We start from the raw sequence: 25,025 nt of genomic DNA, 5'->3' as shown, positions 1-25,025 counted from the left end.
TATGTATACCTTTCTTAAATCGAATCTAACGACTTACACCGCCTGTGATACGGAAGTAACACGGTTTTTTCAAGTGCATGGTGTGGTTTTTCAACTTCTGCCTTACAATGTTAAAATAACAGTTATTACCTGCTGCTTATTATACCAATAAATAGAAGCTGTATGATAAGCATTTCAAATTTGCACTGATTCTATTGCCGTGCCAAAACGTCTTTAATGAAGATAGCAAATTTTGTAAATCATTTTTTCTTAAAATGAATTCAATAAACGTTCGTTCAATAATTTGTGATGTGAAAAAAAAATGGGAGTAAGGTAAATTCTTGCAAAGTTAACAATTTCAGTGTCTTTAAAGAGAGAAATACACTACTGGCCATTAAAGTTGCTACACCATGAAGATGACGTGCTACAGACGCCAAATCCAACCGACAGGAAGAAGATGCTGTGACCTGCAAATGATTAGCTTTTCAGTGCATTCACACAATGTTGGCGCCGGTGGCGACACCTACAACCTGCAGACATGAGGAAAGTTTCCAACCGATTCCTCATGCACAAACAGCAGTTCACCGGCGTTGCCTGGTGAAACGTTGTTGTGATGCCTCGTATAAGGAGGAGAAATGCGTGCCATCACGTTTCCGACTTTGGTAAACATCGGATTGTAGCCTATCGCGATTGCGGTGTATCGTATCGCGACATTGCTGCTCGCGTTGGTCGAGATCCAATGACTGTTAGCACAATACTGAATCGGTGGGTTCAGGAGGGTAACACGGAACGCCATTCTGGATCCCAACGGCCTCGTATCGCTAGCCGTGGAGATGACAGGCGTTTATCTGCATGGCTATAACGAATCGTGCAGCCACGTCTGGATCCGTGAGTCAACACATGGAAAAGTTTGAAAGACAACACCATCTGCACGAACTGTTCCACGACGTTGGCAGCAGCATGGACTATCAGCTCGGAGACCATGGCAGCGGTTACCCTTGACGCTGCATCACCGACAGGAGCTCTTCCTATGGTGTACTCAACGACGAACCTGGATGCACGAATGGCAAAACGTCATTTTTTCGGATGAATCCAGGTTCTGTTTACAGCATCATGATGGTCGCATCCGTGATTGGCGCCATCGCGGTGAACGCACATTGGAAGCGTGTATTCGTCGTCGTCATACTGGCGTATCACCCGGCGTGATGGAATGGGGTGCCATTGGTTGCAGGTTTGGGTCACCTCTTGTTCGCATTGACGGCACTTTCAACAGTGGAGGTTACATTTCAGATGTGTTACGACCCGTTGCTCTACCCTCCATTCGATCCCTGCGAAACCCTACATTTCAGCAGGATAATGTGCGACCGCATTTTGCAGGTTTTGTACGGGTCTTTCTGGATACAGAAAATGTTAGACTGCTGCCCTGGCCAGCACATTCTCCTGATCTCTCACCAATTGAAAACGTTTGGTCAATGGTGGCCGAGCAATTGGCTCGTCACAATACGCCAGTCACTACTCTTGGTAAACTGTGGTATTGTGTTGAAGCTGCATGTGGAGCTGTACCTGTACACGCCATCCAAGCTCTGACTCAAAGCTCAGGCGTATCAAGGCCGTTATTACTGCCAGAGGTGGTTGTTATGGGCACTGATTTCTCAGGATCTATGCACCCAAATTGCGTGAAAATTTAATCACATGTCAGTTCTAGTATAATATATTTGTCCATCGAATACACGTTTATCATCTGCATTTCTTCTTGGTGTAGCAGTTTTATTGGCTAGTAGTGTAATATAAGCTCTAAAATTGATTTTATTGACTCAACAAAAGTTTTAAAAACACGAAAAGCTGAATTTATGACAATATTCCTTGATTAGCCAGAGAATTTCCATATCCTTGTACATGAAGACACAACGTCGGTATTACATTGATATTTGGAACGTGATTACATTCTTGTACGGAATCATATTCTTCAAGAATTTTACAGGTACGACTAAGATATAATACCAAATGGTTTTACTACCTTACTGTACAAGCAAAGTACGCAACAACACCATGCGACAACCATCGAAAAGAAGGAAAACCTTAAACAGCTGAGATCATAACGTCGTTAAAAGTCCGCATAACCAACAACGCCGTAAGATGAAACGAACACACAAAATTCAACGTACCAAACCAACGCCGCTAATGATCCCAACGGTGTCCCAGCGTTGTAATACAGCCTTGAAACAACCTCCGAATATCATACGTTGGCAATGTTAGAACTGGCGTCGAACAACAGCTTGGAGAGCTGCCTTCTGATACGCGGTCCCGTCACATTGATATGATCACCATTTGTGCTCGAGGTCAGCGTGCAACAACCACTCACAGACGGCAGGTAGCAGCAGTAGCAGTGGAGGGTGTATAAAGCGTGTCGCGAGGAACGGAGAAAATAGTACTGTCGTTGTTGTGATGCGGAATCGCAGTGATTTATCTGTCCTCCAATAGGGCAGGGTGATGGACTTTCGTGCCAAGGGTGGAAGATTTTTCGAAACAGTTAAATGTGTAAACTGTTCGTGTGTCAACATGGATGAAGTATAATATGGCACTATCCAAAATAGGCCCTGAGGCAACTGCGATGCACCACGGGCCATAGATGACACGGGTGATCGACGACTGGAGATGTGTGCGGGGGCGAATAGACGAACAACTTCAGAGCAACTGAGAACGCAGATGGACCGAGGGGCTGTTAACAGCGTCTCTCTAACAACCGTTCAGCGAACGTTAATGTGTATAGGCCAACGTAGCAGGCTCCAGGTTCAAGGACCTATGATGTCTACTGTTCATCATCAACGAAAGATTGAATTTGCATGCCAGTACTGCAACAGGACGATGACCAAAGGCGACAGGTGGATTTGTAATGTGAGCTACGCTTTGCACGCCATCGGACAGATGGCAACTGCCATGTACTGTCCTGCAAGAATTTTCGGAAAGACCGAGGCCGGAGGAGAGAGCTTTACGGTCTGAGGTGGTTATTATCTGGGTGGTCTCGTCTTCATGGAAGGCGCGTATGCAGTCCGTCCCTGGGTCACAGGTTCACTAATACACTCATGCACTTAAATTAAGATAATTGCAGAATGTGGTGCCACACAACGTGGCACTACATAAAACTGGTGGTAATAGCATAGGCACATAGGGAAAACACGCGACACAGATCTCCAAATCCTCGGCAATGGTGACATGCTGACGAAACCGTTCCGAAACACATGTGCTACAAAACGCCACTGTTTCCTGCGCATGTATTCCGACATCACTATGGGATATTATCACCATGCATACTTACAAAGGCCGCAAAACGGGCTGGCATACTCTTGCACTAGTGCCTGTCAGAGCTCCTGAAGTGTCGTAGTGGTTTGAAAACGTGCTGTGATAGCATTCCAGACGTGCGCGATGGGATTTAGGTGTGGAGAAGAGGCAGGCCACTCTATTCACTTGATATCTTCTGTTTCAAGGTACTCCTCCACGATAGCAGCTCGGTGGCGCCGTGACTTATCATCTATCAGGAAGAAGGTGGGATCCACTGCTTTCCTGAAAAGGCGGACATACGGGTGGAAAATGGCGTCCCGGTACATCTGACCAGTTCCTCTGTCAGAGACATGCAGGGGTGCACATGCACCAATTATAATCCCATCCCACACCATCAAACCCCGACCTCCATACAGGTCTCTTTCAAGGACATTAAGGGGTTTGGTTCCTGATTGATTGTAGATGGAAAGCCGGCGAAAATCACTGTTCAGATGGACTCGTCCATGAACATAGCCTGGGACCACTGTTCCATTGACCATGTACTGTGTTCTTCACACCAGGATTTACGGGCTCTCCTGTGACCAGGGGTCAGTGGAATGCACCTTGCAGGTCTCCGGATGAATAAACTATGTCTGTTCAGTCGTCTGTAGACTGTGTGTCTGGAGACAACTGTTCCAGTGGCTGCGGTAAGGTCACGAACAAGGCTACCTGCAGTACTCCGCTGCTGTCTGTGGGCACTGATGGTGAGATACCGGTCTTCTTGTGGTTTTTTTCACTGTGGAAGTATAGTACTGTAGCGCCTGGATACGTTTCCTGTCTGCTGGAATCGTTGCCATAATCTTGAGATCACACATTATGGCACACGGAGGGCCCGTGCTACGACATACTGTGTTTGACCAGCCTCCAGTCGCCCTAGTATTCTACCCCTCATAACGTCATCAACACGGGTTCTTTGAGCCATTTTTAACACACAGTCACCATTAGCACGTCTGAAGAAGTCCGCAGAATTAGTCACTGTACCGTACTCTGACATGCACCAACACGCCTCTGTGTATGTGGACTGCTGCCAGCGCCACCGTGCGACGACCGCAGGTCAGATTCACCGCATAGCCATGATCCGAGGTGATTTAAACCCGCAAACCGCCCACCTGAGCGTTGTTTCACCATGTATCAACATCATCCTTAATTTATGAGCATGAGTGTACATACTGTCTGCTTTCATCTCCAGACGGTGGCACCTACCAGCAGGACAATGCACAGTGCCACACAGGTAGCAATGTACGTGCGTAGTTCAAAGAGTACCAATGCTTTGGGCACCAATCTCCCCGGATTTAAACCCACCTTATAATCACATTGAAGCGTGTTTGGGCTTTGTGATGCAGCTGTTTGTGCACTGCAGAATACGCACTGCTTGGTCGCTACTAGCACACCAGCAAGGGCTGCCGCGCACTTGTTTACCACCAGAGCGGAGAGCAGCACACGGAGTACAAGCCAAGTGCCGCAGCTGTCGCAACCTCGTGTCCACTGTATCATCCGTCCGTAGAGGCAGCGCCATCTGGGACAGTTACTGAAAGCCGCCCAGCGCCCCTATAGCAGCTGACTCCCAACGGCTCGGCGGCCACTGTTTATCTTTTTTCTCTGAGTATCATTGTGTAGAAGTATTTGAAAGCTACCTTAGTTGAATGGGGCGATCCTTTCGTAAGCTATCACCACTCTCTGGAAGTTTCATTAAATTATCGATCTGTGGATATTAAACACACCTTTTCTTCTGTTTCAAATGGCTCTAACCGCTATGGGACTTAACATCTGAGGTCTTCAGTCCCCTAGAACTACTTAAACCTAAGTAACCTAAGGACATCACACAGATCCATGCCCGAGGCAGGATTCGAACCTTCGACCGTAACAGCAGCGCGGGTCAGGACTGAAGTGCCTAGAACCGCTCGGCCACAGCAGCCGGCGTGCCATTGCTTCTTTCACAATCGACCTCTGTTAATTACTGGTGACTTTGACACATTAGTGGATGCAGGTGGCCCGCTTCACCTTGTCCGTAAGCCGAAAATGTGACGCTTCATATCGTTGATGGTTTCTTGTACAAACTGCGTCAGTGAGCGCAGTCTCCTGGTGGACGCTCAGGGTGGCTGGTCCGTCCACGAGGGCGTTAGCTGGCCCGCTGAGTCACCACTGGAGTAAGGAACTAGAACCTCTGCCATCGTTACTCATATTTCCATGGACATCATACTACCTCTCATTTAAGACGATTGTGTACGTTTTTTCTCGCGGTATGAACTTGCGACCACCAAATTCTTCTTTTAACCGCTTTACGACAAGCACGTGGGATTACGTTGCAAAACTAGTTTGCTTGTTGGGCGCAGTATTTTCCTTTGCCTGCTTTATTCCCTCCGCTAATTATCAAGTGACACTGAAGCTACACTTTGGTGAAACTACGGTTGCGGTTTTTGTAACTAGTTCGCTATCGCGCGTCATGTACTTCAGTCGTAAATCGTTTAGCCACCAATTGCTAGTTCTACATGTGTTCAGGCCCATATGAACTTCACTACTTCCCGTGATCTTCCTTTATCATGACTTACACCTTTGGTATTTTTATGATCAGAATTACTCCATAATTTTGTTATGTAATTGTTACGTCAGTAACGAGTTCTCACGCACACTGTGCCCCCAGCTAATGGTTACTTGTCCTTAAATTAATATCTACATTTGGAAACCCACTATAGTTGCTGTCGTTTTTCACCTTGATACAGAAGTTGAGTCAAAATTGTAAATTTAGGAGGTAATATGTAGATGAGATCATCCCATACTGGGTACTAAAATGTAATAATTTTAGGAATTCTAATGCACATGATTAAGCAAGAAAACATTCATGTTTATTATCATTACAACTCAAAACTGGGCGTGTTAAAGGAGGGAGGGAGACAGAATAAGCCACTTTACGTCATCACTTACCAGATTCAGTACTACGCGCGTGCGTATGTGGCTGTTGTGATGTTGCGATGGCGTTTCAACTTCCCACCAAATCAGGTTTCATGCTGAGTCGCTATTACTTCACTCTCAGCACCTTCTTATTTATGTCTCATGACTTCTTGCGGGGCTACCCTGAGCGGCATCACTTGTTCCTCCTTTCCTTCATACCACATAATTCTTCTCCAGATAAAATGGAGGACGATATGCAACTATTGACCATCACAAAGCAACTACTGTCTGCTGTCTGCAGAGTCGGTGAGAAAGTTATTTGGAATCTGAGGGAAACACAAACGGAGGCTTAATGCTTAATGCCATAGGGCAGTCCATCGTCAGGCCGTATGAAAGACAACTCGACACTCACTGTAAAGCGAGGCTTCCAAGAAGTGTTGACATACAAGGGAAGGTATGTAGGGATCCCACTCGAAGCCTGAAATCTGTTTTGACATAACTTGACATACCTCGAGAAAGCAAAGTCAGAACACGTTACACAAGACATCATGGAAATCATGACACACGTGAACCTCCTGAAAGAACCTGAGATTCTCAGATCGCCTAAAAATTAACTTAATTTAAATTCATCTCTCAAGTAAAGCTCCGCAGGTTGGACTCTAAATGATCTCCGAAAGATTTCTCAGTGCTCCGACTGGTCGATTCACCCACTTCCTGCAACTCACTAACTGATCCATCTGACGAAAAGATGCCACTGTGTACTCATTCATCCTGAGGTCACTGTTGGTCGGCAGTTCATTCTGCGTGACGGTGTCTTTCAGGGTGTAGGACTTCTCGTCATATAGTCTCCGTCACTGGTGGGATGAATACGCAGTCCCAAACAATCATCGGTTGACAGTAGCTGTCCAATTCTGTCACTCTTCGTACCGGATCTCAAACATCATGTTGTGTTGTTGTTGTGGTCTTGAGTCCTGAGACTGGTTTGATGCAGCTCTCCATGCCACTTTATACTGTGCAAGCTTCTTCATCTCCCATTATCTACTGCAACCTACATCCTTCTGAATATGCTTAGAGTATTCATATCTTGGTCCCCCTCTACTATTTTTACCCTCCACGGTGCCTTCTAATACTAAATTGGTTATCCCTTGATGCCTCAGAACATGTCCTACCAACCGATTCCTTCTTCTAGTCAAGTTGTGCCACAAACTTCTCTTCTCCCCAATCCTATTCAATACTTCAAACATCATTTTATGTTGAAAACCGCAAAGAGTGCCTTCAGGTGTCTTTCTGCATTCCAGAGTAGTAAAGAGATCGGCAGGCCAACAACAAGCCACAGATCTTTGGTGTTAAGAGGAGTCCGCCAGTTGTCAGTCAGTCTTTAAAGGGGACAACGCTTTCAGAGCGGAAGAATCCCTTTAGTTAAACCGCATTGTTCCACTTTCTGGCTTTCAGGAAAGTGTCGTCATTTGCAGATATTACTTAATTTGAGCCCTTCGTCCTGAGCATCTGGCTGAGAAATATTACTCTACAAGCCTGTATACTGATGTGCGGATGTGTAGCTTTAATTTCAATTTCTCTATCAATTGCTTCGTATCTTTCTTCCGGAAGTGGTTCACTTTATGTGTTCTATTATGCAGCTTGGCACTCTGATTAGGGAATTTTGAGAGCAGTCGCACACTGCAAGTTGTGGATTCCCAAGGTACAGCGCAGGTGAATATACACGGTAGAGTCACACTGATGTGACAACCAAGTGTGTCAAATGTCAAAGTGCTGTAACCCCTCACAGACAGCATTTGGCAGTAGTAGCATTGTGGGTATGTAAAGCAAGTATGTTGGGTGTACGCTGGAAACCGTGCCGTCTTTGAAGTAATGCGGATTTAGCTGACGTTCAACTGGGCAAGGTTGGAAGGATTTCCGAAAAGGCTAGTTATGTAAACAGTTCATGTGCCACCGTAATTAAAGTATATCGTTCATGGTGAAATGTCGCTATCCAAAATCTGTGCTGAGGCAAGAGGGATAAGCACAATCTGAAGACGGTAAGGGTGAAAGAAAGGCTGTGGAGAGGTGTACAGGCGAATATACGTGCAACTGTTGAGAAACTGACCTCCGAGATGAACCAATTGTCTCCGCAACCACCGTTCAGGGAACGTTGCTAAAAAATGTAAATGTCGTGTGACTGGGGCCTCCCTTCGGGTAGACCGGTCGCCGGTGCAAGTTTCGATTTCACGCCACTTCGGCGAGTTCGGAGTCGATGGGGATGAAATGATGATGATTAGGACAACACAATGCCCAGTCCCTGAGCGGAGAAAATCTCCGACCCAGCCGGGAATCGAACCCTAGCTGACCCCCTTTTCTTCCCCTCATATTGTCCGATATCGTCCGTTGCGTTTGCTCTTGGCGGACATCACAGGACTTCCGTTCATGTTGATCGTTGATTCCTTGACTCAGTTTTTTACTACAGAGAACACGCAGCCCTTTGACCGAACACGCTGAGGTACCGTGCCGGAACAGCTACCGGAGGCGGACGGGGAACGTTGCAGCCTAAGGGCTACCGCATCAACCGCCTTGTTGATGTTCCAATGGTGACTACTGTTCATTGGGGAAAAGGTTGGAATTTGCACTCCAATACCGGCACAGAGTTTACATTTTCAAATGACTCGCGTTTTATGCCCCAATGTACAGATAGCCGTTAAGAGTACGGCGTCAAATATCTGAAAGCACCCTCCGACAGTCGTCGTTAGGACCAAGAACGGAGACTGGGACAATACGATATGGAGAATGTTTTCTTTGGGTGATCTCGTCATTCAGGAAGGCACAATGGATTCAAACAAGTATGCATGTATCCTTTGGGGCCATGTTCACTCCTTCTCGCAGTTTGTTTTTCCACGGTAGGTTGGCATCTTTCAGCAAGACGAAGGTACATGTAATACATCACGCAGGTTACGTGCGTGGTTGGAAGAGCATCAAGATGAATCCGCCGTCCTGTCCTGACCGGAAGAAAATCTGTGGGACCACCTCGATCGAACTCTTCGCGCCGTGGATCCTCAACAGAGAATCCCATTGCGGCTGCTGGCCACGGCACTGGGGTTGGCATGACTGCACACCCCAGTCGGTACTCCCCAGAATTTCAGAGTTTCTTCCCCTGCATGTCTCGTAGTAGTCTGCCCTTGGTTATTCAACTAGTCACATTTTAATGGACGGTGTAGTTTTGTCAGCATAGTTTATTTATTATGAAAGCAACAGTGTGTATAGTAAGAGAAAAGCAAGAACTGTCTGGTGAATTCCAAGTACATTGGGGGCTACAACCGAGAGATGTGATCTGTACAATGTTATCTAATATACTTTTAGAAAAGGCGATGCGGCAAGTGCCGATAAACCCAGGAGGAAGGATACTCAATGGCCAAGTTCTAGTGGTAGACAAATGCGGATGACATAGCATAATTGGCAAGGAATATAAGGGTACTAAAGGATAACTACGATACGTTAGAGGCAGCAGCAAGAGAAGTAGATGTAGAAGTCAACATAAAAAAACTATGTAAATGGTGTTTGGGGAGCCCAATATAAACGGACAAAAATAAAGTAGTAATGAATCGGAAAGAATATGAAAGAGTGAAAACATTTAAATATTTAGGTTCTGTAATAATGGAAGACAATAAAGTAGCAGTAGAAATTCAAGAACGGATAGCGAGTGAAAATCGTTGCTTTTTTCCTTTCAGAACGTATTTAATTCCAGGAGTGTTAGAAGCAAAACAAAAATCAAAATATACACGACCATATTAAGACCTATAGTAATATATGGGTCAGAAGGCTGGGTACTGGCATTAAAGGAGAACTGGTTATTGAGATGGGAAGGAAAGATACTGAGAAGGATTTTCAGAGCAGTGGAAGAAGAAGATGGCTGGAGAGTAAGAACAAATGTAGAACTACAAACACATTTGGACAGATGGATATTGTTGTTAAAATTAAACAGGGAAGAATTAGGTGGGCAGGACATGTACGGAGAATGCCGGATACTCGGAGTGTCAAGAAAGTTTTTATGGGGAAACATGACGGGAGAACGAGCAGAGGTAGACCCAGGAAAAAGTGGCTGGACGATATGGAAGAAGATCTAAAGGCGATGGGAATAAGAAATTGAAGAAGGAAGGCGATGGATAGAGAAGAATGGAGGCAGGTGATACAGGAGGCCAAGGTTCTTCAATGACTGTAAAGCTAACCAAGAAGAAGAAGTTTAATTATTTACGCTTCCCATGTAGTATGGCCATGATGAAAGTTATCATAAATTTACACGTATTTCAATAAGTTCATTTCCATGGCGGAGGGTGGGTGCTATGATCTGCATCAGGTACTGGTGAGTATGGGCTGATCGCTATTACGAATGAAAGCGTTTTTTTTTAAATGGGTAGTGACGTCCCTTCTTTACGACCTTTAGCGATAACGGAAAAACCAAACATAGTACTACCACTGAGGTTACCAGAACGTTTGACGTTTACATGTAATGAAAGACAAATACCTTAAACACACAATGTGATCCAAAGTATCCAGTCACTTGTTGGCGCTCATTAGTATGGTGAGACTTCATTCTTCACCTTGAGCACAGCTTTAACTCTGTTTTGGATACACGCTGTGAGTTGCCTGAATGTCTTTGAGGGAATGGCAGAACATTCTTTCTTAAGAACGGGAACCAGAGAAGCTTGCGACTTTGGACGCCGAGATATGGAGAACAGTTGACGTTCTAGCTCACCCAGAAAGTTCTCCATTGCACTCAGGTCTGAGGTCAAAGAAGCATAACCTTTGTCAGGAATGTTACTGTTCGCTGTGGCCGAGCGGTTCTAGGCTCTTCAGTCCGGAACCGCGCTGCAGCTTCGGTCTCAGGTTCGAATCCTCCCTCGGTCATGGGTGTGATTGATGTCCTTAGGTTAGTGATGTTTAAGTAATTCTAGGAGACTGATGACCTCAGATGTTAAGACCCATAGTGCTTAGAGCCATTTGAACCAATCTTACTATGCAGAAATCATTGCCTGACATAAGGTGGTCTATAACAGATTGCACTGTCACGCTGATAACAACCATCATTGTCTTCGAAGTGTTCCTCCACGCTACGCAGTAGAGAATGCTGTGAAATGAGTTCATATTCTTCCGCATTTAGCAGTGCAGGAAAGGGACCGCAACCTAACCACGAAAAAACATACCCGTAGAGGAATTCCGTGTCCTCTGTACACAACGCAAAATGGTAGGTAAAGTTCCCACGCAAAATCCAATCCCAAACGCTCCCATGGGATTGTTACAGAGGGCAGCGTGATTCACCACTCAGGATCACTCGTTTCCAGTCGTACGCTGTTCAGTGATGTGGCTCTTTACACCACCTCAAACATTGCTCAGCACTGACCATCGAAATTTGTTTCTTAGGGAGCAGCCGCTCGGTCGTTGTACCCCAATATTTCAAGTCCCTATGCACATCGAGTGTGGTAGTCAAAGAGGTCGTAGCACTTTGTATCTCATGAGTCATTCCTTCCGCTGATTCCGTGCAGCTATTTACAAGCACCGTCAACGATTCCTGTCCTTCAGTACATGATGTATGCCTGGTCTTGTTTTAGTTGTGGTTGCACCTAGGCCTTTCCACTTCACAATCACATCACCAACAGCTTTAGAGGGACTGCAGTGCGTCTGTTACTTAGGTGACATCCAATGACTCATCCACTTCCAAAGTTCCTGTGATCTTCAGACCACTCGTTCTGCTGCTGCTTGTCTACAGACAACTGAATGCTCCCTGCCTGCTTTTATATTGGCGGGTCCGCCTCTCCTGACATTTTCTGGTCATTTCCGCATTACATAGCATTCAAGAGACTTGTGATGAGATAGTTATATTTTTCTTCGTTGACTAGTTTACTCCACTTGAAATTTATTCTTCAAAATGGAAAGGAAGGATATTACGGTGCCACCACAATCGTATGCCATCTCAACTTGTACAAGACACTGAAGAAAATCAGCGACTTCACCAAATAATCGTAATAGGGAGGAAAGAGGATTATCACAAACCAGATTTTTTTACTTTTGCAGACGATCTTGCATCTTAGCTAACTCTGCAGAAAACGGAACACTGCAGATAAATCTCCTACTGGAACAGATTCAAAAGCACAGCTTTCGAAAGAAACAAACAAAAAAAAAAAAAAAACAGAACACGTAACAGACACGAAAGAGGCACCGAAGTAGTAGGCAACTGATTACGTAAGGCTACAAAATTTACGTCTATCAAGCTGAAATAATACCGCCGAATTCCTTGGGCAAAGAAGCCTAAATTAGCACAGGAATTGAAAAGGGAAGTGGTATTTAGATTAAGAAAAAATTGTATATCATGAAATATTTATCCAGAAATGTAAAACTCCTAGACTATAACACTCCTATTAGACCAGAAACCGTGTACGATTCAGGATGCCTTTAGGTAAATATAGCCAAACAGTTGGTTGCAACAGGAAAGGAGGAAAGTCTTGGGACCGAAATGTAATGATAGGAAATGGAAATTAAGAAGTAACAGAAAAGTATATGAAAGGTTAGAATGAGTACTTTATACGATGAGGAAGAGAGGGGTTGTATTCTATGGAGGCTAGAGGAGAAAATAACAACAAAAAGAATTTTTCACGTTTTTTCAGGGAAGCAAACCATCAAAGACGTGGATGAAATATGTTTAAGGAGACGGAAGAACGCACTACACAAGGAAAGAAAGAAGAACTACTAGAAATGAAGAAAGGAGAAATGGGAAAGGAGAAAAGAAAGAAGACAGAAATTACCTCCCTCGGACCTCGGTAGGATAGACTAACAATAAAACGCAAGTTTATAACAGAACAGTATTGCACAGAATCCCCCAGAGTAGCTGTACCATTAGATAATTAATTTAGAGAAATCTGCTACAGTTGCACTAATTTTCATTCAAACCACGAGCGGTTTCGTGATTTTAAATTTCCATCTTCAGGTGCATGAAATTATTCTATTTGTTAACACATAACACGCGGTCGAGCCAGTCAGTACAAGAGCTCGAATCACTGCATGTTGGCGCAGACTGTCCTCCAGTGGGCAGCCGCATGGCAGGAACGCCGACCGCTACTGTGCGGAGGGCCACGCCGGAGGTCAGGAAACGCACCAGCAGGCAATGACTGGAGCTCTTGCACTAACTGGCCTGACAGCAAGTTACGTGTTACTAAGTACAACAATGTCATACACCTGAACATGGGATTTCAAAGTACCGAAACCGCTCGTGTTTTGAATGAACATTAGAACAACTGAAGCACATCTCTCTGTCTTAATCATCATTCGCTCAGACGGTTATGCCCTCCGTACGGAATCTGGTGTACCGCCAGAATGTCCAGAGTGACGCGTGGCTTGTGTTTCAGATGAAGGCCAGCCTGTGGGAGGGTGGCGTGAGAGGCGCGGCCGCCGTGTGGAGTCCGCTGCTGCAGAACACGCCCAGGGTGTCCAACCAGCTGATGCACGTCTCCGACTGGCTGCCCACGCTGTACGCCGCGGCAGGTACGCGACGAATCTGTAGCAGCACCAACTGCTGTGTGAAGCGGTACGTCTGAGATGACGGGGTGTAAAGGTGAGAAGATAGACAACTCCAAGAAGGCAGTTGCTGGCAGGAGCGAATATTACCCAACTCTCAGTGCAATCCGTCACGCTTGCAAAATACTGACACGAATTATTTACGGAAGAATGGCAAAACTGGAGGAGACCGACCTCGTGAAAGATCATTTAGGGTTACGGAGAAACGAAAAGCAATACCAACACTTCGACTGACTGTAGGAGCTACGTTCAGAAAAGGCAAATCTACGTTTGTGGTATTTGTAAATTTATCGAATGTTTTTGAGAACGTTGGCCAGAAGTCTGAAATCCTGAAGGTAACAGGGATGAGATACGGGGAACAGAGAAACCAGACTTTAGTCGTAAGAGTCGAAGGAAATGGAACAAAAGCGGTAGACGAAAAGTGAGGGAGACGGGGTTGTGAAATATCCCTGACGTTATTTCGTGTGTACATTGAGAAAACGTAAGGAAACGAGGAGAAATTGATTACCGTTTTCATAAAACTGAAGAATTTCAAAATTTGCAAAAATGTGTTGTATACGCATTTGCGTACTTCCCAGACAAATCGATTGCAGTACACGGAATTAACGAAATCTTACTATTTGCTTGTTTAATCTTGCACAAAAACTGCGAAATTTTTCTAACCTCGACATCGACAAAAAATGAGATTTGCCAAATTTGAACACCCACTGATTGTGATTAGTTTTTAGCAAAGTAGCTCACTAGTACTCAGTCAGGAGTCACAGTTATATACCTCTTGACAAGATGTTTGATATCACTGAAAAGGACCTGCGAAAAGATGATACCGTAACCTTACCATCACAGTATCTTACGGCTCTGAGCCACCGTGGTCACTGTATGGTTCTGGGCGAGGACTGGTATGTGTATGATATCAAGATCACTAGTAAGAGATTAATAAAAGCGAAACTACCATTCAAAATATGAGAAGACAGAGTTCTTATTTATGAAGGAGGCAAAAAAGGTAGTTCAATCTGCAAAATCGAAACACCATGTGTTTCCTCCTCAATCAATTCTGAAGTGAAGAAAACTAATATACATAGTTTCAGGTGCCTTGAGCAGTTAGCTATAGCAAAGACGCCAATCACGTTATTTTACTTCTTGGCGATATAAAGAAGGTAATGGTTTTTTTGGGTACATCATCAAAAAAGGAATGGAGTTCTATGGGAAGGCCCTAGAGTGCTGCGATAAACATGTCTATGAAAATGATGTTCAGTGACATAATGAAACAATTTATTGAATTATTATTTATTCAATAGGATCAAATAAACTAGAAAATTACTGCTGTAAAATAATTAATCTGTAGATGCTCAGTTTTGCAAATATTCATGACTTTTTATATATTTTTTATTTATAAATGAAAACTGATATGTTTTCCGTCACAGTGCTACGTATCTAGAGTTTACTTTTCAGATATAATTTAGAGACATATCAGCAATGCACACTGTTGAAGTAATTCTATAAAAAGTGTTTCCGGAAAATTTTGGTTTTTTTAGGTGTCGACTTTACGATACTTAATTAGAAAAAGAAATTAAGGCCCAAAAATTAATATACTTTATTAGAAAAAAGAATTAAAGCCCAAGGACGATATGTAATTCTGTCAGTGGAAGAGCAGTTGAACTTAAGGATAGTGTCTAGAAAGAACGCCAAGTATTACAGTTACATCAGGCGTACTAAGGTAATTACATTAGGGAATAAGGCCCAAAATTATTACATGAATTTCGGTATTAGAGCAGCAAAGTAACTGTGGCAGAAATCGAAAGAACATACATACAGTATGGACTGTAATTAGCAAGGAAAAAACATCCGAGAAAGAGAAATCTGTTAACAACGGATATTAATTTCGATGTACCCGCGTGGATATACGAGAGCGCTAATGGGCCCTCTTTCGATACACGGACAGACGAGCAGGTCCCGGATCACATCCACATAGCTGATTAACGACGAGGGCTGGTGAGACGACCAGCCTAGATGTGGTATGTAGGCAGTTTTACATATTCGTCCCTCCTCGGGTACACACTAAACGCTTAGAAAACGTTATCACACTTGCACTATTCTAGACACAGACAGGTGTGGTAGAAAGATTTCTTCCCTTGCGGAGCGGTTGCGTCACGAATGGCATCCGGGCACGAACACTGCAAAATCCAACGTAACTACGTCGACCCCATAGGGACACGGGACAATGTGAGAGAGAAAGAAGAAGAATATAAATTTAAATGTTATTTGGTCCCTCCTGATCGCTGAACGTATTTATCTGGAGTGTGGCCTTCTACAGATGCGAAGGGTACAGAAGTTTGTTAAACAAACTGCTACAGAAGAATGTTGAGGATTGGATTGGTAGATTGAGTTCCTAATGAGGTGGCACTGAGTCGAACTGGGCAACAAATAAAACCACTGCACAATTTGCCTAGAAGAAGCGACCGACTGAAGAATCAAGAAACCGTGAGCTTGGCATTGTAAGAATGTGTGGGGATAAAAATAACTGAGAGCGACCAAGTTTCCGATAAAGCAAGCAGATTCAAATCGATGCAGAAATGAGCAGAAAGCGCAGGACAGGCTTACGTTAAGAGCTGAACCTGACTGGTCTTCGGCCTGAGACCCACGACAGCGAAGAAACGAATACTGAGTGGACTGCTCTTGGAAACATTCAAATTATTAGGTTCATCCAGAATATTGCATTGACAGGCATGCGTTATCATCGACGGCAAATGTTCGACAGAGACAAGGGTATCGACAGGAGTTCCCTAGGGAATTTTGAAATTATTTTCTATATATATAAACGGGCGGGGACTACTCAGGAGGATGTCGTTATCAGGAGAAAGAAACCTGGCGTTCTACGGATCGGAGCGTGGAATGTCAGATCCCTTAATCGGGCAAGTAGGTTAGAAAATTTAAAAAGGGAAATGGATAGGTTAAAGTTAGATATAGTGGGAATTAGTGAAGTTCGGTGGCAGGAGGGACAAGACTTCTGGTCAGGTGACTACAGGGTTATAAACACAAAATCAAATAGGGGTAATGCAGGAGTATGTTTAATAATGAATAGGAAAATAGGAATGCGGGTAAGCTACTACAAACAGCATAGTCAACGCATTATTGTGGCCAAGATAGATACGAAGCCCACACCTACTACAGTAGTACAAGTTTATATGCCAACCAGCTCTGCAGATGACGAAGAAATTGAAGAAATGTACGATGAAATAAAAGAAATTATTCAGATAGTGAAGGGAGACGAAAATTTAATAGTAATGGGTGACTGGAATTCGAGTGTAGGAAAAGGGAGAGAAGGAAACATAGTAGGTGAATATGGATTGGGGCTAAGAAATGAAAGAGGAAGCCGCCTAGTAGAATTTTGTACAGAGCACAACTTAATCATAGGTAACACTTGGTTTAAGAATCATGAAAGAAGGTTGTATACGTGGAAGAACCCTGGAGATACTAAAAGGTATCAGATAGATTATATAATGGTAAGACAGAGATTTAGGAACCAGGTTTTAAGTTGTAAGACATTTCCAGGGGCAGATGTGGACTCTGACAACAATCTATTGGTTATGACCTGTAGATTAAAACTGAAGAAACTGCAAAAATGTGGGAAATTAAGGAGATGGGACCTGGATAAACTGAAAGAACCAGAGGTTGTACAGAGTTTCAGGAAGAGCATAAGGGAACAATTGACAGCAATAGGGGAAAGAAATACAGTAGAAGAAGAATGGGTAGCTCTGAGGGATGAAGTAGTGAAGGCAGCAGAGGATAAAGTAGGTAAAAAGACGAGGGCTGCTAGAAATCCTTGGGTAACAGAAGAAATATTGAATTTAATTGATGAAAGGAGAAAATATAAAAATGCAGTAAATGAAGCAGGCAAAAAGGAATACAAACGTCTCAAAAATGAGATCGACAGGAAGTGCAAAATGGCTAAACAGGGATGGCTAGAGGACAAATGTAAGGATGTAGAAGCTTATCTCACTAGGGGTAACATAGATACTGTCTACAGGAAAATTAAAGAGACCTTTGGAGAGAAGAGAACCACGTGTATGAATATCAAGAGCTCAGATGGCAACCCAGTTCTAAGCAAAGAAGGGAAGGCAGAAAGGTGGAAGGAGTATATAGAAGGTTTATACAATGGTGATGTACTTGAGGACAATATTATGGAAATGGAAGAGGATGTAGATGAAGACGAAATGGGAGATACGATACTGCGTGAAGAGTTTGACAGAGCACTGAAAGACCTGAGTCAATACAAGGCCCCCGGAGTAGACAACATTCCATTAGAACTACTGACGGCCTTGGGAGAGCCAGTCATGACAAAACTCTACCAGCTGGTGAGCAAGATGTATGAGACAGGCGAAATACCCTCAGACTTCAAGAAGAATATAATAATTCCAATCCCAAAGAAAGCAGGTGCTGCCAGATGTGAAAATTACCGAACTATCAGTTTAATAAGTCACAGCTGCAAAATACTAACGCGAATTCTTTACAGACGAATGGAAAAACTGGTAGATGCGGACCTCGGGGAGGATCAGTTTGGATTCCGTCGAAATGTTGGAACACGTGAGGCAATACTGACCTTACGACTTATCTTAGAAGAAAGATTAAGAAAAGGCAAACCTACGTTTCTAGCATTTGTAGACTTAGAGAAAGCTTTTGACAATGTTGACTGGAATACTCTTTTTCAAATTCTAAAGGTGGCAGGGGTAAAATACAGGGAGCGAAAGGCTATTTACAATTTGTACAGAAACCAGATGGCAGTCATAAGAGTCGAGGGGCATGAAAGGGAAGCAGTGGTTGGGAAAGGAGTGAGACAGGGTTGTAGCCTCTCCCCGATGTTATTCAATCTGTATATTGAGCAAGCAGTAAAGGAAACAAAAGAAAAATTTGGAGTAGGTATTAAAATTCATGGAGATGAAGTGAAAACTTTGAGGTTCGCCGATGACATTGTAATTCTGTCAGAGACGGCAAAGGACTTGGAAGAGCAGTTGAACGGAATGGACCGTGTATTGAAAGGAGGATATAAGATGAACATCAACAAAAGCAAAACGAGGATAATGGAATGTAGTCAAATTAAATCGGGTGATGCTGAGGGAATTAGATTAGGAAATGAGACACTTAAAGTAGTAAAGGAGTTTTGCTATTTAGGAAGTGAAATAACTGATGATGGTCGAAGTAGAGAGGATATAAAATGTAGACTGGCATTGGCAAGGAAAGCGTTTCTGAAGAAGAGAAATTTGTTAACATCGAATATAGATTTAAGTGTCAGGAAGTCATTTCTGAAAATATTTGTTTGGAGTGTAGCCATGTATGGAAGTGAAACATGGACTTTAACTAGTTCGGACAAGAAGAGAATAGAAGCTTTCGAAATGTGGTGCTACAGAAGAATACTGAAGATAAGGTGGATATATCACGTAACTAATGAGGAGGTATTGAATAGGATTGGGGAGAAGAGAAGTTTGTGGCACAGCTTGACTAGAAGAAGGGATCGGTTGGTAAGACATGTTTTGAGGCATCAAGGAATCACTAATTTAGCATTGGAGGGCAGTGTGGAGGGTAAAAATCGTAGAGGGAGACCGAGAGATGAGTACACTAAGCAGATTCAGAAGGATGTAGTTTGTAGGAGGTACTGGGAGATGAAGCAGCTTGCACAGGATAGAGTAGCATGGAGAGCTGCATCAAACCAGTCTTAGGACTGAAGACAACAACAACAATATATAAACGTACTGGCAGACACGGTGGGTAGCAGTCTGCGATTGTTCTGCTAATGATGCTCTGGTGCACAGGAAGGTATAGAAAATGAGTGATTGTAGAAGGATAAAAGAGCTATTAGCCAACATTTCTAGTTGGTGTGATGAATAGCAACTACTTCTAAATGTAGGAAAATCTAATATAATGTGGGCGAGTAGGACAAACAAACCCATAATGTTCGGATATAGCATCAGTAGTGTCCTGCTTGACAAAAGCCAATTCTTTTAAACATCTGAGCCTAACGCTGGAAAGCCGTATGAAATGGAACGAGCATGTGAGTACTGTAGCAGGGACCGCGAACGACCGTGAAGGGAAGGCAACGTTCTTTTCTAGGATCATTGTTGAGAAAATTTAGGGAAACAGCATTTGAAGCATTGTTTGCAGAATGATCCTACTGCCACCGATGTACACTTCGCGAAAGGACCAAGAAGGTATGATACGAGAATTGAGCGCTCATACGGAGGCATACAGGCAGTGGTTCGGAGGCGAGTACTGTGAGTGTGGGAGGCAGAGGCCTTTCGTAACTGCCCTGTCTCATTTAAAAGTCGTAGGGACTGGTGTGTCGCATGAGCAGTAGCGTTGTCTTATTAGAAAAATTAATTACCTAATTTTCATTCAGCAGGGGAGTAAATAGGTCAGTTATCTGGGAACAAGAGACAGCGTAAGTCACGGTAATATGGAAAAAGATAGCAACACAGACTCTGATTTTCTCTGCATGCAGCGGAGTTTCTCTTAAACCATGTCGATTTTATGATGACCAAATCCATGAATTTTGGAAATTAATATAGACAGGTAGATGAAACTAAGCCTTATCAATGAATAAGATGTGCTATCAAAAACACCGACTCCATGTTTGTTAACAAACGCGAAAATCATTCGCAATATTCTATTCGTTTTGCATGGTACATACAATGAAATAGTAGGACAGTAGTAATTTTATACGGATACATCCCATGTTTTCTAGTTACGGCCTTATGTGCTGTCGTACGAGGTACTTTAGGCTCGTTTTATAATCTGCTCACTGATTTTCTTGGACTCCTGAGCATGATGTCCAAAATGTCGTTAGGCTTCCGTTTCGTTAAAATTGTTTGCCTACCAGTTCGAGGTGCATCATGAACTGAACCTTTTTTCTGGAATTTGCAAATTACATCACGTACAGTGTTATGGTGTGGTCACTTCTAAGCAGGAAAGCGCTATTTAATTTGCCACCTCACTTGCTTTGTAAAGTTTCCTCCTGCACAGAAAACCTCTTCCACTTCAAAACTCTCTCTGCAGTAATAAACAGTCCCACTACCTACCGTTGGAGGTTCGACTCCTCCCTCGGGCATGGGTGTGTGTTGTCCCTAGCGTAAGTTAAAGTTAGATTAAGAAGCTTGTAAGGCTAGGGACCGATGATCTTAGCAGTTTGGTCCCATAGGAATTTACCAGGAATTTCCAAAATTTTGCATTCTCACTTCACACAGCTTACACAAGAACGAGACAATAACAGCAAAGAGCTGCACCTCAGTCGCAACGGTGCTACCCGCGCCCTACCTCTGTAGGTCCACGGAACACGTGCAGGAGGGACTCGTATGTGCTGAAAACCTTACGCACCCTGCAAGGCGAGACAGGAGAGGGCCGCTGCTGCGGAGAGACATGCGGACACAGGGTAGACAATCAGTTTTTGGTCACACTGTCTGCGAGTGGAATAGGAAAAGGAACGGCTAGGCGTGGTAAAGAGTGCAAAAAAGGGCAGCACGTTTTGTATTATCACGTTGTAGGGGAGAGAGTGTGGCAGATATGATACACGAGTTGGGATGGAAGTCATTACAGCATAGACGTTTTTCGTCGCGGCGAGACCTTTTTACGAAATTTCAGTCACCAACTTTCTCTTCCGAATGCGAAAGTATTTTGTTGAGCACAACCAACATAGGTAGGAATGATCATCAAAATTAAATAAGAGAAATCAGAGCTCGAACAGAAAGGTTTAGGTGTTCGTTTTTCCCGCTCGCTGTTCGGGAGTGGAATAGTAGAGAGATAGTATGATTGTGGTTCGATCAACCCTCTGCCAAGCACTTAAATGTGAATTGCAGAGTAGTCATGTAGATGTAGATGTAGAGTAACCAGCGACAGGTACCGTACGGTGGCTTGCGGAATGTGTACGTAGATTTAGATGTACATATTTAACATAGCGAAGATTTAGGGCTGGATGCAAAAACCATACAGATGGGTGACCTAGTAGCAGAACGTACGTTTCAGTGAAGCGTTCAAACAGGTGGGCACTCTCCTAAACGCTCAAATCAGTGCGCTTTGTAGACTAACTGGGACTCCACATCTGCATCTACATCCATACTCTGCAACCTACTGTGCAGTGCCTGAAGAGTACCATGTACCGCTACTTTTCATTTCCTTTCCTATTCCATTCGCAAGTAGAGAGGTATGAGTCCTGATTTCTCTCATCTTATCTTCTTCGCTGCCGTTACCCGAAATGTACGTTAGCGGCAGTAGAATCGATCTGCAGTCAATTTCAAATACCGGTTCTCTAAATATCAGGAACAGCGTCTCGCGAAAACAGCGTCGTCTCCGCTCCAAAGTCTCCCATTTGAGTTCCCGAAGAACCTCCGTAATATCTGCGTGCGTACCACTAACACATCTAACAGTCTGCTTCTGAATTGCTTCCATACCTTCCTTCAATCCGAGTTTGTGTTGACCCCGAACACTTTGTAGATGAGCTATATTTTCTCCCAACAGAACCAAGTCAAGCATTCGCCTTCCCTACCACCAGTCGGACGTGCTGACTCCGTTTCATATCGCTTTGGGACATTATTGGATGTGATTATCAAGAAGCACGCTACGAATTCAGTATTTTAACGTTAAAGGGTTGTATGTCCTACTCATCCGCATTAACTTACATCTCTCTACATTTAGGGCAAGCTGCCGCTGATCACACCAACTAAAAATTCTGTCTAAGTCACCTTGTATTAACATACAGCCGCTAAACGCTACTACTTGATTAACCTGTGGCAGAAATACAGAACAAGACATACATCTTTTTTTGGTTTAGAAGACGGTGACTATGTTCCCTGCGGCAGGATGCCTAGTTATGAAAAGCATTCTATGCATGTATATCAGGTGGGCAATACACAAAATATATTTCCTATAAGAAAAGGTGAAGAAGCCGGCAGAGAAGGACGAAACGAAAGAGAACTTCACGGACTGAGAGGTTTGTAGTATTATTTTCGTCATCACAAAACCAAATCAGAATGACGCAGAATTGGTAGTATGAGGCCCCATATTTGTAGACGCTGTACCTGCTGTGGTCTCCATGCTGGCTGCGATTCGGTTGGGAAGGCGACCATGAAGCCGCTGTGATCTCTTTTGAAGCAAACTGGCCCACAACTGTTGCAACCGTGCCTTCATACCAAGGATTCCGCTACTGTGACCCAACTGCGTCGCAAAGACATTTTACCAAGGACAGATTTGGGCATCTCGCTGCCAACCGCAGCACCTCAACAACACGCAGGTAGTTCATAGAGCCACGTCACATGTATGGAGGGGCATTGATATGTTGAAGAACGGCGCAACGATGTTGTTGCAACAAAAATACCATATGAGGACTCAGTTCCCTCACTCACTACCATTCATGAACTGGATTAATATCCAATGGCGTCCCACACTACGACGCGGGTAGTAACAGCTCTGTGCCAAAACTGCAAAAGTAGCACCTCTCCCCGAAGTACCACCATGGTCACAGACAGTGGCCACTTGCGGTAGTTCAGAACAGCGATTCATCACAAACCAGAACACGAGGTTATACATCAGCAAGTCAATCTTCCCAGTACCAGCAGCATCCCAAACGCAATTGTTTTAGATGTGATGTTAACGAGTATTTTGGTCATGCGGTTCTAGGCGGTGCAGTACGGAACCGCGGGACTGCTACGGTCGCAGGTTCGAATCCTGCCTCGGGCATGGATGTGTGTGATGTCCTTAGGTTAGTTATGTTTAAGTAGTTCTAAGTTCTAGGGGACTGATGACCTAAGATGTTAAGTCCCATAGTTCTCAGAGCCATTTGAACCATTTAACGAGTATTTCCATTATTACGATCCCATGCAACACAGCACCAGGCCACAGTCACGTCCGAATGTCCCATAAAAAGGATACTGCACGATGCAGGAGATACGCAATGAGATGCAGTGCTGCCAACATTGTCTCACATGTGTATTCGTGATGTCCATGTTCTTCACAGTGATCGTTCAACGTCTAAAGCTCTTGTACCCCACCAGGCCTAGTATTAACACTAAACACCAACAACAATAACACACTCTAGTGGCCGATCTACTTGTCACTTAAAATTTCTGCCCTAATCGTTTACATACTGGCCAGTGGTGTGCACATGTATGAAACTACGCTGACATCTGGCCGTGCCTTCTGGGTGCTTAATATTTATTGTTAGTCGCTGCGTATCATGAACCTTAAGACAGACAATCCAAATTACATCATCATCCCCGGGTCAGGTGGATAAAAGTAGGGTTGCCTACGAAACATTGTTAGGTCAGTTTTATTTTTTGCGTCCTGTATGTTTTCCAGTGTCTGGCGCCTTACTTGTGACCAAACAAACAGTCTTTATGGAAGCTTATAACTCCAACCCTCATTCACGTACATTACTTTTGCTCCACATGTGTACTGACTAAGTCATGTTGAAAGGGCAGGACGCTGTTATAACAGCGCGTCTTCACAGTTTTCGTGTTTTAGCGGGTAATACATTTTAATGATTATTATATTTACTAATTGTATTTCAAATGCCAGGATGTGAAATGAATATATCAGAAGTTTCTTTTCTTAGATTTACGAAGTAAAGTCAAAATTAATCGGAATAGCAGGCAGGCGACGCACTTTCATGTCGTCTTAAGCTAAGAATAGAAGTAAATCAAATTTCCTGAAAGGGCTGTCTCGAATCTGAACTATCTGATATATACAGGCTCCAAGACTTTCTAAATATGTGTGATGTGACCAGCCTTCAATCCATAATTGAAAGCCACCTGGAAACGAGATTTTAAGGAACATCAAAACTTCTGACAATTTTCTGCACGATTCTTACGACTACAGCTGAGCTTGAAAGACGCTTCCTAACTCTGAAGAGGATGAAGACAGTTTTAACAAGCGGAGTGGGGGAGAGTACGTTGAGTGTATCTTCATAGAAACGGGCACGATTCAAGGAATACATCATTTCAATGAAAAGGTTACTGACTTATGTTCAAGGATTTCGCGCAGTTAAGTTTCTTTATCGTAAACAGAGGACAGTGTTACTTCGAATTGCTGTATGTTTTGGTGTAAACGTACGTGTGATTCATATTAATTTTGTAATAGATTTTTTGCTGCACGGACGAGTCTGGTTTCGTTGGTGGACCTCCACGTACATTTGTTACGAGCCGCCTCTGCCTTGCCTATGATAAAGTAGTATACAAGTGTCCTGTATTTACAAAAATTCAAGTGAGGGGCAACAGACCTTTCTGTAGACAGAGTTCCCTTGTAAAATG

At 43.7% G+C, this 25,025-nt stretch overlaps 1 protein-coding gene across 1 annotated transcript in view; it reads left to right on the top strand.

Moving 5' to 3' along the window:
• The window catches only part of LOC126355282 (arylsulfatase B-like), an 88,231-nt gene that overhangs the window by 49,892 nt on the left and 13,314 nt on the right, over nucleotides 1–25,025 (top strand). The window contains exon 7 of the mRNA XM_050005570.1: nucleotides 13,572–13,707. Within this exon, the coding sequence (XP_049861527.1) occupies nucleotides 13,572–13,707 (136 nt within the window). The remainder of the gene's footprint in view (nucleotides 1–13,571; nucleotides 13,708–25,025) is intronic.

This window comes from Schistocerca gregaria, chromosome 3 (assembly GCF_023897955.1).
Source record: "Schistocerca gregaria isolate iqSchGreg1 chromosome 3, iqSchGreg1.2, whole genome shotgun sequence".
NCBI lineage: Eukaryota > Metazoa > Arthropoda > Insecta > Orthoptera > Acrididae > Schistocerca > Schistocerca gregaria.
The sequence above is the reverse complement of the archived record's forward strand: the minus strand, read 5'-3'. Positions and strand labels throughout refer to the sequence as shown.